Source organism: Panicum hallii, chromosome 9, assembly GCF_002211085.1.
Source record: "Panicum hallii strain FIL2 chromosome 9, PHallii_v3.1, whole genome shotgun sequence".
Lineage (NCBI taxonomy): Eukaryota > Viridiplantae > Streptophyta > Magnoliopsida > Poales > Poaceae > Panicum > Panicum hallii.
The window spans coordinates 58,838,367-58,854,133 of NC_038050.1; the positions used below are offsets into that span (position 1 = coordinate 58,838,367).

The 15,767-nt window shown below is 43.0% G+C and overlaps 2 protein-coding genes across 3 annotated transcripts; one reads left to right on the plus strand and one right to left on the minus strand.

Moving 5' to 3' along the window:
- The first annotated feature begins 111 nt into the window (after window positions 1-111).
- Window positions 112-3,891, plus strand: LOC112875232 (pentatricopeptide repeat-containing protein At4g31850, chloroplastic). The gene has a single exon (XM_025939003.1). The coding sequence runs from the start codon at window positions 363-365 to the stop codon at window positions 3,633-3,635; it is 3,273 nt and encodes a 1,090-aa protein (XP_025794788.1). The 5' UTR covers window positions 112-362; the 3' UTR covers window positions 3,636-3,891.
- A 1,424-nt stretch (window positions 3,892-5,315) lies between these two features.
- Window positions 5,316-13,017, minus strand: LOC112875802 (probable ubiquitin conjugation factor E4). 2 transcript variants are annotated; one of them, XM_025939777.1, is made up of 16 exons: window positions 12,062-13,017; window positions 10,862-11,066; window positions 10,044-10,195; window positions 9,677-9,944; window positions 8,818-8,970; window positions 8,078-8,281; window positions 7,844-7,956; window positions 7,634-7,748; window positions 7,435-7,524; window positions 7,153-7,356; window positions 6,965-7,060; window positions 6,617-6,739; window positions 6,427-6,519; window positions 6,187-6,351; window positions 5,821-5,910; window positions 5,316-5,735 (listed from the first exon to the last, which is right to left on the minus strand). In XM_025939777.1, exons 1-16 carry the CDS (start codon window positions 12,910-12,912, stop codon window positions 5,571-5,573), a joined length of 3,087 nt encoding a protein of 1,028 aa, XP_025795562.1. In that variant the 5' UTR covers window positions 12,913-13,017; the 3' UTR covers window positions 5,316-5,570. The 2 variants fall into 2 exon arrangements, with proteins under 2 accessions (XP_025795562.1, XP_025795563.1); XM_025939778.1 differs by having other exon boundaries at window positions 5,550-5,731.
- Between the last annotated feature and the right edge of the window lie 2,750 nt (window positions 13,018-15,767).

The following is a 15,767-nucleotide window of genomic DNA, read 5'->3' on the forward strand; positions in this document are numbered from 1 at the left end:
AGACTGGTAGCCCATGTCATGGACCCACGGGCCAGGTCACAGTCACAGTCAATTCGTTGCACAACGGTCGTCGGCACAAGCCACTCAGAAAAAGATACAGTTCCCGGATGACGTGAACCCCTGATCCTAAGCCGAGGGTTCACTGGTCGAAAGTATCTGCACGCTATCCCCAAGAGAAACCAAGAACCCGTATCGCCCCCTCCTCCACCACACCGCGGCGAGAGTGAGGTTGGCTGATCCTGATAATGAAGCAAGAGCAGCTGGTCGACTGCGGATTTCTCAGCTGAGCTCCTCGCCCTCTCACGTTTCTTGGGAAATTTCAGGCGTTGCTCTGCTCGCCATTGCTGCCGTCTGGAACGGCCATGGAGCTCTGCTGCTCGGGCGTCCTCAGCGGCGCCGGCGGTGGCGCCACGCGAGCGCCGCTGCCGAGGAACCCAGGGCCCCGGAACATGGGGTCTCCATCCACCGGGCTCCTCATGGCCCCGCCGAACCGGCGGCGGGGCGGCCGCGCCGGCTGCCGCCAGTCGGCCCCGCCCAGGGACGAGCGCCGCGCCGCGGGCGCGGAGAGCGTCGTCCACATGCTGCGGTCGGCGCCCGGCCCCGCCGAGGCCCTGGAGCTCTTCACGGCGGCGGCGCGGCAGCCCACGGCGGTCCACACCACGGAGTCCTTCAACTACATGCTGGAGCTGATGCGCGCCCACGGCCGCGTCGGGGACATGGCGCAGGTGTTCGACCTAATGCAGAAGCAGATCGTCAAGACCAACGTCGGCACCTTCGCCACCATCTTCAGCGGCGTCGGCGTCGAGGGCGGCCTCCGGAGCGCGCCGGTGGCGTTGCCGGTGATGAGGGAGGCCGGGATGTCCCTGAACGCCTACACGTACAATGGCTTGATTTATTTCCTCGTCAAGTCCGGCTTTGACAGAGAGGCCATGGAAGTCTATAAGGTGATGGTGGAGGACGGTATCGCGCCTAGCGTGAGGACCTACTCCGTGCTGATGGTGGCATTCGGGAAGAAGAGGGATGTGGACACGGTTCTCTGGCTGTTGAGCGAGATGGAGGCTCGCGGCGTCAAGCCAAATGTGTACAGCTACACCATCTGCATTCGGGTTCTTGGGCAGGCTGCAAGGTTTGATGAGGCGTATCGGATTCTTGGGAAGATGGAGGCTGCAGGGTGCAAACCGGATGTTGTTACGCATACTGTGCTGATACAGATTCTCTGTGATGCTGGTCGGCTCAGTGATGCCAAAGATGTGTTTTGGAAGATGAAAGCAAGTGATCAGAAACCTGATCGTGTCACTTACATTACTCTGTTAGACAAGTGTGGTGACAGTGGTGACCCCCAATCTGTGATAGAAATTTGGAATGCAATGGAAACTGATGGGTATAATGACAATATCGTTGCTTATACTGCAGTTGTGGATGCATTATGCCAAGTTGGGAGGGTTGATGAAGCTTTTTCTGTTTTTGAGGAGATGAAGCAAAAGGGTATATCGCCTGAACAGTATTCATATAACTCCTTAATCTCTGGGTTTCTGAAAGCTGATATGTTTGACCGTGCCCTGGAGCTCTTGAACCATATGAATGTTCATGGCCCTAGTCCAAATGGCTACACACATGTGCTTTTCATTAATTACTATGGAAAATCTGGTCAGTCTCTGAAAGCAATTCAAAAGTACGAGCACATGAAAAGCAAAGGGATTGTTCCAGATGTTGTTGCTGGCAATGCTGTTTTGTATAGCCTTGCTGGATCTGGCAGACTTGGAATGGCGAAAAGGGTCTTTTATGAATTAAAAGCCATGGGAGTTTCTCCAGACACTATCACTTACACTATGATGATCAAATGTTGCAGCAAGGCATCAAAACCTGATGAAGCTGTGAAGATTTTTTCTGAAATGGTGGAAAATGGATGTGTTCCTGATGTTCTTGCAGTGAATTCTTTGATTGATACGCTCTACAAGGGTGGCAGGGGAAATGAAGCGTGGCAACTTTTCCATCAATTGAAAGAAATGAAAATTGAGCCCACTGATGGTACGTACAACACACTTTTGTCAGGATTAGGAAGAGAAGGCAAAGTAAAGGAGGTAATGCATATGCTCGAAGAGATGAGCTCTAGTATTTACCCGCCTAATTTAATTACATACAACACAGTTCTAGATTGTCTCTGCAAAAATGGGGAGGTGAACTATGCAATAGATATGCTGTACAGTATGACTCCAAAAGGTTGCACTCCTGACCTTTCATCTTATAACACTGTCATGTATGGTTTAGTTAAAGAGGACAGATTTGAAGAGGCATTCAGAATGTTTTGTCAAATGAAGAAGGTTCTTGCTCCAGATTATGCAACGTTGTGTACTATCCTCCCATGTTTTGTGAAAAATGGATTAATGAAGGAAGCTCTGCATGCTGTTAAGGAATACATTTTTAAGCCTGATTCTAATATGGATAAGTCGTCATTCCATTCACTTATGGAAGGGATACTGAAGAAGGCTGGTGTGGAAAAGTCAATCGAGTTTGCCGAAAATATAGCATCAAGGGGAATTCTCCTGAATGATTTCTTTTTATGCCCATTGATTAGGCATCTCTGTAAGCACAAGAAAGCTCTTGAAGCACATGAACTCTCCCAAAAGTTCAAGAGTCTTGGAGTTTCACTAAAAACTAGCTCATATAATTCTCTTATCCGTGGCCTTGTGGATGAAAACCTGATTGATGTCGCCGAAGGCTTGTTCGCTGAAATGAAAAGCCTAGGATGTGGCCCAGATGAGTTCACTTACAATTTGATTCTTGATGCCATGGGAAAGTCGACGCGGATTGAGGAAATGTTAAAAGTCCAAGAGGAGATGCATCACAAGGGATTTGAATCAACTTATGTTACTTATAACACAATCATTTCAGGTCTTGTAAAATCAAAGAGGTTGGACCAGGCTATAGACTTGTACTACAATCTGGTGAGCGAAGGCTTTTCCCCAACACCATGTACATATGGTCCTCTTCTTGATGGGTTGTTAAAAGCTGGGAAGATAGAAGAGGCAGAAAATCTTTTCAACGAGATGCTAGAGTACGGTTGCAAACCTAATTGCACCATCTACAATATTCTACTGAATGGACATCGTATAGCTGGTAACACAGAAAATGTTTGTCAGCTCTTTGAGAAGATGGTTGAGCAGGGAATAAACCCAGATATAAAATCCTATACAGTTCTTATCGACACCCTATGTACAGCAGGAAGATTAAATGATGGTTTGTCTTATTTTAGACAATTAGTGGAATTAGGACTTGAGCCTGATCTTATCACCTATAATTTGCTGATTGATGGCCTTGGCAAATCTGAAAGAATAGAGGATGCAATCTCTCTCTTCAATGAGATGAAGAAAAATGGAATTGCTGCGAACTTGTACACATACAATTCGCTGATTCTCCACTTAGGGAAAGCAGGGAAGGCTGCTGAAGCTGGTCAAATGTATGAAGAACTACTGATGAAAGGATGGAAACCTAACGTTTTCACATATAATGCCCTTATCAGGGGTTACAGTGTTTCTGGCAGTACTGAGAATGCATATGCTGCCTACGGCCGGATGATTGTTGGAGGGTGCCAACCTAATTCGAGCACTTACATGCAACTTCCAAATCAATTGTGACTGAGAAGTTATTTATAGTATGTACTTGGTTCTGTATAGTTTTGTCCATATCGGGGAAATGATCAACTGTATATATTAGGTCATACTTTATTTAACGTATTTGAGGGTACATTTAGATCTTACTCTACATTATTGTCCATTCTTTCTGGCCGAAATTTATGTAATACAAGTTAAAGGAACCATGTCCTCCATTTTTACTGACACATCGAAAGCATCACCAATCATATATTCATATTCATCTATGTTCAACGTGTAATAGATTGATCTGAAGTACAGCTACAGATTGATAGAAGTTGGTTTTGTTTTACCATAATATGGTTTCTGTTTCTGCAGCTATTAATGTGCCATTGCATGTAATTCCATCGATAAAATAATTCATGATTCCACTACTGGATTATGGTGACCATATTGCCATTGAGACACAATGTCGTTTTTGGGTTTGTTCTATCAAGTATTCATTCAATCGATCAGTCCATTTTCTGTTGTTCTCTAGCGATTCCAGAATAACTGTGGCATAGAAATGATCTTGCTTGCAGTTAACCTTTAAGATATCCTTCAGCTGGTCCGCCGACCTGGTCATGTATTCATCTTTCAATTTTTAGCTTGTAAATTTTGGTGAGACCGATGATTCATGTTGATCATGGTGGCTTTGTAGTACCTACGAAAATGTTTACCTTTACTGCTGCACTGACTGAATGGATTGTTGATTCATGTTCCATTCTTAGTAGAGTACTTGCGTGTTGCATCTCCACTGCTGATTTGTGCTACAAGAATGAATCTTAATATTCGCATGTTAGATCTGTTCATTTTGCTCCATCTAAATGGAAGGGACACTTGCACGAGTACCCCTATTTTCAAATCTTAACTCCCTTGTTTGCCCTCATCAATTTTTTTCACTTTGCATAAATGCCTTTTTTTTTCAAAACGAACCTACCGATTGCCCCTGATCTGTGATGCTGTTTGAAGCTAGTACCAGATTTAGATATGATAATATATATAAGAAAGTCCAAAGAAATAACTTTGGCTGTTTTTGGGGTCGAGCCGGCCTGCGCGCGTCGGCGGCGGGCCAGATAGAAGCGCTGAGTTGTTTGGCGCGCAGTGGACGGGTCGGGAGTTGGTGCCGCTCGTCACCGCCGTCTTCGTTCAATCGTTCTGCTGCGATTGACCTTATCAAGATCAGAAGTTCAGAACTTATGCAGTAATGTGGTCTGATCTGTGTCGCGGGAAGCGTAAGGCGGCCATGGCCCATGGTGTGCTCGGCGGCGTTAAAAACTCAACCTGCGAGGGCAAGCATGAAAGTAACAAGATGGTCCTCTCATCTAGACCGAAGAAGTTCTTAACCCCTACCCTTATATAGGGGACCGTAGCCCTAACCAATTCCCAATTCCCTGTATAAGAACGGATCGATACTGGACCAGGCCGATCCACTCCAACGTGCTTCAGCATGTAGGCAGGTAAAGAGATTTTTTTAAAAACTGCAACCTAAAATTCGCTCCCACCATAAGTCAAATTCAGGATCTAAAAATCTAAAGAGTGCTACTTAGATCACCTAACCAACCTGGCTAGTCACCTGTTCGCTGTACTCGGCGGCGTTGTTGCCAGTGAGGTGTAGAACGAGGTTAGGAATGCATGGAACAGTATGAATCATGAATACCTCACTTCAACCTCAAGACATCCATGTGCTCCAACGGCGCTACGAAAGCCGTGCTCATACCAACTGGTGGCAGTGTACAAATTTGGAGAGCAGGCTCACTGTATAATTAGATTTGTATGGATGAACTTAGGTTTCCACTGTGCACTTACAACATTTACAAAGAATCGGGACAATGGGGACACAAGCTGGGAAACCAACTAGATGTGTACTGGTAAAATATCGTGTAAATCAATCACCCCCCATTCCCCCAAAAAATGTCCATCCCCTGCTCCTGGCAAACTTCATTCAACCATATCAGCAGTGCCATCCGGTTCGCCTATCTCCAATTCAGCAGCTGTTCGCTTTCTTGACTGCTGAGACCGGACAAACTCTTCTATCTGCAACTTTAGCTCTGTATTTGGTATCAGCATGTCTTGAGTGAGGTGGGATCGGTTAAATGGATCTGTCTGCATAAAAACAGTATGCATGTCAGACTAGTACCTTGCATCAACAGTTGTAAGAGACCAATGATTTTAGGAAACCAGTACTTACAGAATCACTCAGCAGATGCCTGATAATAACAGGCCGATCTATTGTGACCTTTGATGATGGGAGGATCACAGGATCTTTCATCAGAGTATACTGCATTACAAGATCACACATGTTCAGCAGAAGTAGCAAATTTCTGATGTTTCAGATGGAACTCTGATGATGCCAATGCGTGCAAGATTTTATGAACAACACATATCATAATGAACTTCAAGAAGTATGGTGCTCAAATTCAGAATGGCCCAGACAAAAATAGTGTGGTTAAGAGTGGAATGAATTGAGTTGCAGGTGACTGCTATTCTAAGTCAGGAGCTCATCAGCATTTAGCAGAAAATTGAAAACCTTGTATCATAGTCTAAACTACAGTACCTGAATTGGATCGAGAAATTCATCTGGTATGTCCCCAAGGATGGCCTCAGCATCCATAGCCTCAGAAGCAGCAGCTTTTGCCTTACCAGCAAGTTGCATAAACTCCTTTATAATTTGGGGATCACCCCCAATCCTCCACAGAATATTGGCTGCACTAGCAAACAACTGCAATGGATAGGACACATGTCAGACTAAAAGTACAGGAGCAAACTCAAAGTGGATAAAGAAAGCAAAAATTACCTGGTCATTGTAAGCTCTACCATCTTTTGAGATAGCAGCTGGGAAGACAGCTTCCTTATCGCCCCTTGAGATATGGACATAAATGGTGGCAATCTACAATAGAAAGGACAGTGAAGAAGATGGAAAAGAACTGTCCAATAACAGATGAAAAATAAAGTGCCTGAAGAAAAGCTAGATGTCTTCATGGGACCTGTTTCAACAGCTGCTTTGGCTTGAACTCGTACTTCTCTGGATCCTTTACCGTCAAAGATTTCCTCTGGGGACCAGCAAGTTGCAAGAGGAAGTAATTAAGCATGCTTGCAACCCTTTCCACCTGAATAAGAATAAGGGTTATCAAACTATTTTTTAACATAAATGGATAGTCTAACATGACTCCACTGTCATTTGGACATGACAAGTAATATATTGTGCTGGTGAGAAATAATAGTAATTTAGTACAAAAATCCAAAAGCTTAAGCAATTCTATTACAAAGTTTAAAAATAACACAGGGCATGATGACATACTAAGGGAAACAAAAATATCCTTTCATGGTCTTACCATTTCAGGGAGAAGGAAAGGTGCTGGAATTTGTTCTGAAGTGAATGCAAGCATCCCAACATCCTCGTTGGCCAGCTTCATGTCAAATCGAACAATCTGGAAGGTGAAAAATACATGGTAGGTCAGAAGGCAATTAAAAAAGGTTCAATTAGACATATGAATTGTAGACGCTCATAAACAAAACTAACATTCTCCCACTGATGAAATACACGCAGCCGCTCCTCTCTTTCTTGAGGGAGCCTGCGCTCCCACTCAACGGTGTTAGCCATTTCAGCCTCTATTTCTTTCAGTTCGAGAATTTTGTTCAAGCTCTCGTCAAGAAGATAGATGCTATCATTGATAAGGAAGTTCAGAAAATTTAAGTATACACCCTTCTCCTCCTCTTTAGCTATCTGTCACATAAAAAAATATGGGAAATGTTTCAGTACGAAGTGATTGTAGAATAAACGTGTGCAGGAAAAATTACTCACTTGTCTCCAAGCATTTCGATGACTTGGAACATCCCATAAATACTCCAAAAGTTCAGCAATATTATGTCGAATGTTAAACTTGTCAAAAAACTGCAAAAATAGAAAACAATGTAATCGCATGGGTCTGACAAGATTTGAAGTGATTAGCATAAGGCATAGGTTATTCAATGGAAACTGTGAAACCAATCATGCCACTCACTTGTGTATGGGAGCCAGTGAATTCAATATCCACATAAAGCTTTAGAAGATTTCTGACAAGGTAGTCAAGACATAGTTGGTGCCCCTCAAATAGCGAGGCTGTAGAACTCAAGCCACTGCACGAATGATGTTGCAGGAACTTTCAGTACACAACCTTATGGTCATAAATCATAGGTTATAATTTATAATGGAGTGCAGAAAAATTATGGACCTTCTTTGTGGCATCCAGCAATTCAAAACTTCAACCATCTTTGCTCTTAGGTAAGGATTCTTAATGTAAGATGTGCTTCCCATAAACATAATGATGAAACTGAGAAAGTCATCCTGTCAAAAAAAATGAACATTGCAACAAAAATCATAAGCAGCTATGTAACTAAGGTCTGGCAATCACAAAATCAAGAAAAAAAAATTAGTGCATTGCACAACAGACAAGGAGAATACTCACCAATACAAAGCTTTCCAACGCCTTTGGAATTCTAGAGGTCAGAACAAGTAAATCCATTGCATCATCAAGAAAATGCTCTGGAATGCAAGAAAATTTCTTGGGGCACTGTGATGGCAAAGGCATCTTGAATCCACCAACTAGGTCTACAGACCACAGTATCATCAATCTGTAGAAAGATAATGCCCGTTGAAGGAATGCACCATCCTGATAAAAGATAAACCATTAGTACATCGTACTGTTTTAAACAAAAGCAATCAAAGCTAAAGACAATAAAGGCACTTCATAACAGTAAACCCTGACAGATACCAGAAGGAGATCTGTACTCAAGACTTCTGAGAAAAAAATTCTTAAGAAACACTCCACAAGGGGTGTATTGACACCTTCACGAGTAATCATGTACGAAATGAGGAACTGGCACAAAGCCTCCTCTTAGATAGGAAACACTAAGCACCGCAGAAAAAAATGATGAACAAGAAACAAAACCAAGTAAGTGCATTTTCCCATAATTGTAAAATATAAAATAACAAAAGAAAATTTGTTGTAGTGATACTGAGCTTGAACAAGAGAGGATTGTAAAAAGGGAGGGTGCATATTGCATAGTTGAACACACTCAAGTGCTCAACATCCATTCTATGATATAACAGGGAAAAGACTAAGAATAGGTCATACAGTCCCAAATTTTGATCAAAGAAGATTCACATCAATAGGCAAATAAAACAGATCTGGGTTTATGACCATACTCGTAGTATCTGAGCTTCATAACAGAATTTGTCCTGTGTTAAAATCTCGACGATCTTCTCCAAGCGATTTATATCTTGCTCCAGCTGTGGTGAGCCCCCTCGATCTCTCATTGCTCTATTTGATTCCAAGTCATCTTCAAACCTTGCAAGTTGCTAAATTTGTAACATAAATGGAATGGGTTCAGTACAGAGTTGAGTACATGTAATTTGCAATAAGAATGTGCGCAACCTAACAGAACTAGGAATGTGTATACCCTCCATCCAAGAATATAGCACATTTATCTAGCACATAGACCAAGGAGACATTCAAAATGACTATAGTAGCCCTTATGATTATATCTAACGGCTATATTAGACACATGCAAGCAAGGGCGGATCTAGGGGGTGGGCCGGGTGGGTCATGGTCCACCCTAAGATTCAGCCCAACAATGCCCACCCCATGATTTTCCTACTGCTGGGAGCACCTTTGAACTTGTTTCTACTAATTATTTTCTTATGTATAGCAATTGATACTCAAATTCAGAAGGTGAAAAGTGAGAAATTATAACTTTATAAGATTAGATTGACTTATTACTAAAATATTTTTAAAATTATTTTATTGGACCACCCTAACTTGAAGTTCTAGATTCGCTACTGCATACAAGTGAGCAATACAGAGTAAAACACTGTATATGTGAAGGACACATTTTGCACTGGAATATGAAATGTGCCCCAAATTTATGGACAAGGCCATTCAAAATATGTGCCCTATATTTTTGACAGACAACATACCAGAATCTGTTATTTAAAAGAGTACAACAAAAGAACAGATGTACATCAAGTAAGAAGAAACAGATGTGAAATGAAGATATCTCCACACCTGAGAAATATGTTTGAAGTCTGATATAGCTTTCATCAACCCCAGATTAAGTACCCTTGCAGTCATGAAGAAACATTCGCAAATAAATGAGAAATTCTCCTTTTTTGCACACCTAACTAAAGATGTGCTATTTTTGCCTGAGCTTGTGGCTTCCTGTGATTCAATTAAGCGGGCCTCTCCACTGGCACTATTTTGATCATGCTCATTCTTTATGCTCTCTATCCAAGATGAGACTTCATCTGAAGAAGCATTTATTGCTGTCAAATCTCTACAATAGCATGTAATGTAATAGTTAGTAAAATAATGCAGAATATGCATATACTCAGCTCATCAAACATTTCAGTCACACTGTACCAAAGAAACTCACTTGAAATCAATTCTATTGTTGCAGAAGAGGTAATTGACATCAATCTTGTCCTTCTTTGACTCCATGTTGTCCAAAAAAGGCTCACATAGGCGGAGCATCACAGCACTAAGATTCACAAACATACCTGAGCTCGCGCATTTTAAAGGGTCTACCTGTTGCAGGACACAGGAAGAGTTTACTAGAGCATTTTACAATTTTAGGTATAATTGATCCCCACAACAAAGGGCATTATGCCATATAGGTTGCCATGTATTACATGATTTGCATATATTGCAATTTTTTTGACAATCTGAAACATATAAAGGCATCATTTCATGTTAGTTGTTAGGTACTTAGGTGTAACAATGATATCCACAGAATCGATAAGTTCATGATTGTACCATGTCAATGCTGTGTTCACGTTCAGAGTACAGACCATAAATGAAAATTCCTTTTCCTCTACTTAGGCCCTGTTTTGCACTAAGGGGACTCATATAGTGCACTTTATCTCACAGAGCAATGTTTCGTTGTTCATTTCTAGTTAGTATTTAGCAGTGAATTGAAAGGTGAATTGAAAGCATCTTTCATGGAGTTATAACAGTATTACAGTAAATCCTGCAAGGATTAGTTAATTTTTTCCTAGCTAGGTACCGCTTTGCAACACACCTGGTACATCAACCTCAATCTGGTCCTTAGAGATAAACAATTCTATACACTACAGTGAACCAAATTTGATCACACAAGCATTTATTGTTAAATGCTCACCAGTCACCACAGCCTGTGATTTAAATGAAAGATGGCACAAGGTAAGGGAACTTATTCTAACAGAACAGCTTTACCTGCATGCCAGATCTGGAAGCATTTTTATTTATCACTTCTGCTATATACTCAAGAACCTTTTCTCGAGTATCCAAGTTTTTAAGGAGGATTAGAAGAACATCCTTAAGGCCATCATACAAGCCATTCATGACGCTCTTGATTGTTGTGAAAGATGACAACAAATCAGCTGGTCGCCGTGAAGATGCCTCCGAGAAACACTGTTGCCTGACCAGATGTTTAAAAAAAATTGGAAGGAAAAACATAAGGCAATATGATTATCCGCACAAAAATTAATTAGTAGACTTGCATTGAAAACAGCTAGTCTTGAAGTGGTAGGAGATTAGAAAACCCAAAGACATGGTAAATTAAAAGCTAGACTGTGAAGATCCAATTAAGCATACCTACTTGCAACAAAACATAAAGGGAAACTATGAAATATCTTCTGCTCAAGAAATGTTTTTGCAGCAAAAAAAAAAAGGATCCGCAGAAGCCCATGAGCAAAGGACAAATTTTATTAATGAATCCAGAAGTACAAGAAGACTTCCATTGACAGCCTAAATATTATAGGTATGAAGGTTAATTGGTAGGGAATTTCCTTATCTAAAAGCCAATGTTCACCATGCCCTCAGATGACCCACATAGTCATAGCAGATAAACAATTAATCCCTAATTGATACACACAGATCCTTAGTTGAAAGCATGCTTCATAAAATGCTTTCCAATTGAAGATTGCTGCTGCTAAGTCCTAAGACAGAATCAAGGATGTCAAAACATTGATAACTGGCCAACTACACATAAGATGAAAATCTGAGCTTCCATATCAGTAGCTCAATAGTAAAATTTCTAACTTTAGTATCTAAGCAGCATAAAGAAAGTTCAACATTCTTGGCCAACTCTCTTAACCTGCCCAAGCTAGTTTGCGTCTATGAGTCCATCAACAGTGCAGTGCCAGTTCACAGCTTAACTGAATCATTGAACTATACAAAGGTTGTTTGGAAGCTAGAGCATACTTTGAAAATACAGAATTAAAGTCTACATACACAAGCAATAGTCATAATTTTGGTGTCTACATAAGCATATCAGCAGTTGAGTTCTAGTCATAGTTAGCAAAACACACACCAAGGTAAAATATCCAAAATGCAAGCTTTCCAGATCTAAATAAAATGTAATAACAACCCTGAAGCGATCAATCAAGAAAAAGAGAGAGCAAAAGCACTCACCCGACGTCAGGCTTGCTGGCAAACTCGCGGTCACGGATGGCGCTAACGTGGAAGAAGGCCCCAAGCACACTGGAGAGCTCCATGACCCTTCCTTCCCCAATGAGCATGATCTGATTTTTTGGTATCCACTTGGGATGGTTTACCAGAGCCTTGGCACAGTTGGGCATCCCCACGAGGCGCCTAAGCACCCGCAGCGGGCGCTGGAAATCGCCAAGCGCCGAGACCTTCTCAACGCTCTGCCTGAGGCGCTCGTACAGCTCCCCCATTGCCGGCTCGATGGACTCGTAGTCCGCACCGCCGAAGAACTCGTCGATGAAGCCCGGGGGCGGCGGGGCGCCGGGCACCGGGGTGGGGTCGAGCGGGTCGGCGGCCTCAGAGAGCAGGAAGACGAGGAGCTCGGCGGCGGGGTGGGGCGCGCCGGGCGTCGAGGGGAAGGTGTCGGGGTTCCCGGCGACGATGCGCGCGTAGGAGAGGATGAGTCCCCGGAGGTGGACGATGGAGTCCGCGAGCCTCGCCCGGAGGCCGGCGTCGCGGATGGTGGAGATCTTGCGGGCCTCGTCGGCGGCGCGGCCGAAGGCGGCGGCGAGGAAGGTGAAGGGGGGCGGGGACGCGGCGGGCGGGTCCGGGAGCGAGAGGCGGTCGATGAGGAGGCGCTCGGCGGCGTCGCGCAGGGCGAGGAGCGGGCGCGACTCGGAGAGGAGCTCGGCGGCGGTGAGCTCGAGGTAGGCGACGGCGGGGCTGGGGTTGGCCGGGGGCGCGAGGGAGACGAGCAGGATCTTGCGGAGGATGATGTCCTCCACCTCGTCGGGCGAGCGCTGCGGCCGCGCCGAAGCCGGCGACGGGGACGCCATCGGCGGCGGGAGGCTCGGGCTGCTGCGTCGGCTTGGGGAATCGCGTGCTGCGGTGGGTCGCGAGACTCGAGAGAGCCCTGGACTTTGGGGTTTGCGGGCTGTTGAAGGGGCAGCCAGGGTATACGGTATACCCCCACACTACACGTATATACATACGGTTTGGAATACGAATCCTCTCTCTCCGTACACGCGTATCCAGTCCCGATTACGGTGGGTCATGCAGCGGAGTCGAAGATTTTTCAATCAGTTGGCGTAGTCCATGATCCATCCGACCTTACCATGTACACAAGGACATTCTATTTTGCCCAATTCCATGCACTCCACCACTAGGATTCTGCTCCATCAACTCTCCCATTTCACCGTTGTGGTGTGGTGCATGATTCCAATTGGATCGCAACTCTATTTTTTATTCTAGATCTGGAAAAGTACCCATGTTACAAAGGAAGCAGAATAAGTGTACACTGTATTTTGCGACAACATTCACAGCTATATTGATCCCAAGTTTTTTTTTGGAGAGAAATATTGATCCCAAGTATTCATTACAAACTGATGGTTATCAAGCCAAAACAAATCAAAATTCTGCTCTACTGATTTCACAAGACCATTCATTCACATAAAGTGACAAAATACATGTACTAAGAAGACAAAAACTTAAGTTTGACATAAACACTACAGTGCTGCCAAGGATCCATCCAGCGTTCAAGTTCAAATGCAGTCGGAAGCAACAATGATCTGCTGAAGATTGATCCGACCACCAAACGTGGCAGCCGTTTTCCCCATACTGTTCATGATTACCCTGCTGATGGTCACTGAACACTAACAGCATCTCCGAGAGTCTTTCTAAAATCTACTCTCTAAATCATCATTTAGAGAGATATTTGAATAAAAATTATTTTCTATATCTTTATACTCTCCAACAATTTTTTCTATATCTAGTCTAGAGAGCAAGTCTCGCTCTCCATCTTTGCCTAGCGAGAAATTCGGAACAGAAGAGGTCTATGCTTAGATATCCAATTGAAAACACTGTTGGAGAGTAATTTTTCCGTATTCCTAAAGATATAAACAGTCTCTTGGAGATGCCCTAATTCAACACTAATGTCCATTTGAGAACCAGAGGCGTGAATGATACCTGATGGAATCTGTTGACTGTATATAGAGCACATGATTAATGCTTTATGTAAATAGGCAGTCTGCTAGACTGCATCCTCCCCGTACCATTCACGTAATCAGTATGGCATACGGCCAGGCATTTTAAATACTACTCGTTTTGACTTTTCTAGATTTATATAGTATTTGCTATGCATCTAGATATAATATATGCCTAAGTACATATCAAAATCTATGAATCTCGAAAAGCCAAAACGAACTATATTTTGGAACGAAGTGAGTATTAAATTTTTGCACTTTCTTTAGCAAATGACGAGCTTCAACTCTAAACTATAAATAATAACAAACACGTTCTGAATGGAAAATACAAATATGAACCTGGCTCAAAATATCTTTATTTTTTCTTTACTCTTGAACATGCAGAAGAGCTCGCATCAGGAGAAAAGAATATCATATTGCAACTGCCACCCACTCCTTATATAGTGCCATATGTACACAGAAAAGGACTGTAGAAGAACAAACCAACCCTAGATCAAATATGTAGCTGTAAGAGGCCCCTAACCATGGGTGGATCTAGAGGGTGGGCGGGGTGGACATTCTTACTCCCTCAGTCCTTTAACTCCCCACGAACGAACAACAAATGCACACAAGACCGATAAGGGCATGTACAACCCACGGATAGGGAATCTACCGTACAGATAGATATAAAGACAAGTCATACAACCCACAGCCGGGGTCTGTCTCTAAAGCTGTTTAATGCTTTGCATATAGCTAGGATCAACTTGTAAATAAATTTTTGTATACCATTGTATGGCTATTTGATTACAATCATTTTTAGAAACATCAATACAATAATTATATTATATGTAGTTGCAACGACTTTCATGTCTAATTTCCTTCGTTTCCATAGAGTTGTCATATGTGCTCAATTAGATCCTCCTTGAGTTTCCTATGTGTTGACCGAGCTTTGATAGTGGAGTTTCTACGAAGTACCTCTGCGAAGCATGGATTACGGTTGTCGCTTGTACGCACTTTAGGTGGGAGAACTATCTTCGCACTTGGATTCTCATTCAAATCCAAGACTTCTCTAATTGATTCCTTCTCATCTTCCACTATTATATTGTGAAGGATAACACAAGCTTGCATTATGTTGATAACGTCCCCCTGCTTCCATAACCTTGCTGGTCGACGAACAATATCAAAGCGTGATTGCAGCACACCAAATGTGCACTTGACATCTTTCCTCGCCCCTTCTTGCATCAATGCAAATAATTTGTCTTCCACCGACTGAGGGGCAGTCATTGTCTTCACGAATACTGCCCATTCTGGATATATTCTATCGGCTAGATAGTAACCCATGTCATACTGTATTCCGTTTACCTTATAGTGTACCGCAGGAGCTTCCCCTTTTATTGCTTGAACAAACAGGGTGACTTGTTTAGAACGTTAATGTCATTATGAGACCCGGCAATACCAAAGAAAGCATTCCATATATGAAGATCCCGAATTATAGCTGCTTCAAGGATCATAGTAGGAACACCTTTTTCACCACGTGTGAACATGCCTGCCCAACCTTTCGGACAATTCTTCCATACCCAATGTGGCAGAACCGTCTGAAATATTCCGGCTCAAGTGCGCTAATGATAGTTATACAGCTGGCAATAACCCAACACACTTCAAACGGAACAATCCATTGGTCTGTCGGGTCTCCGCCCGATACAACCACGGTTCAACAGGGTCGAAGCAGG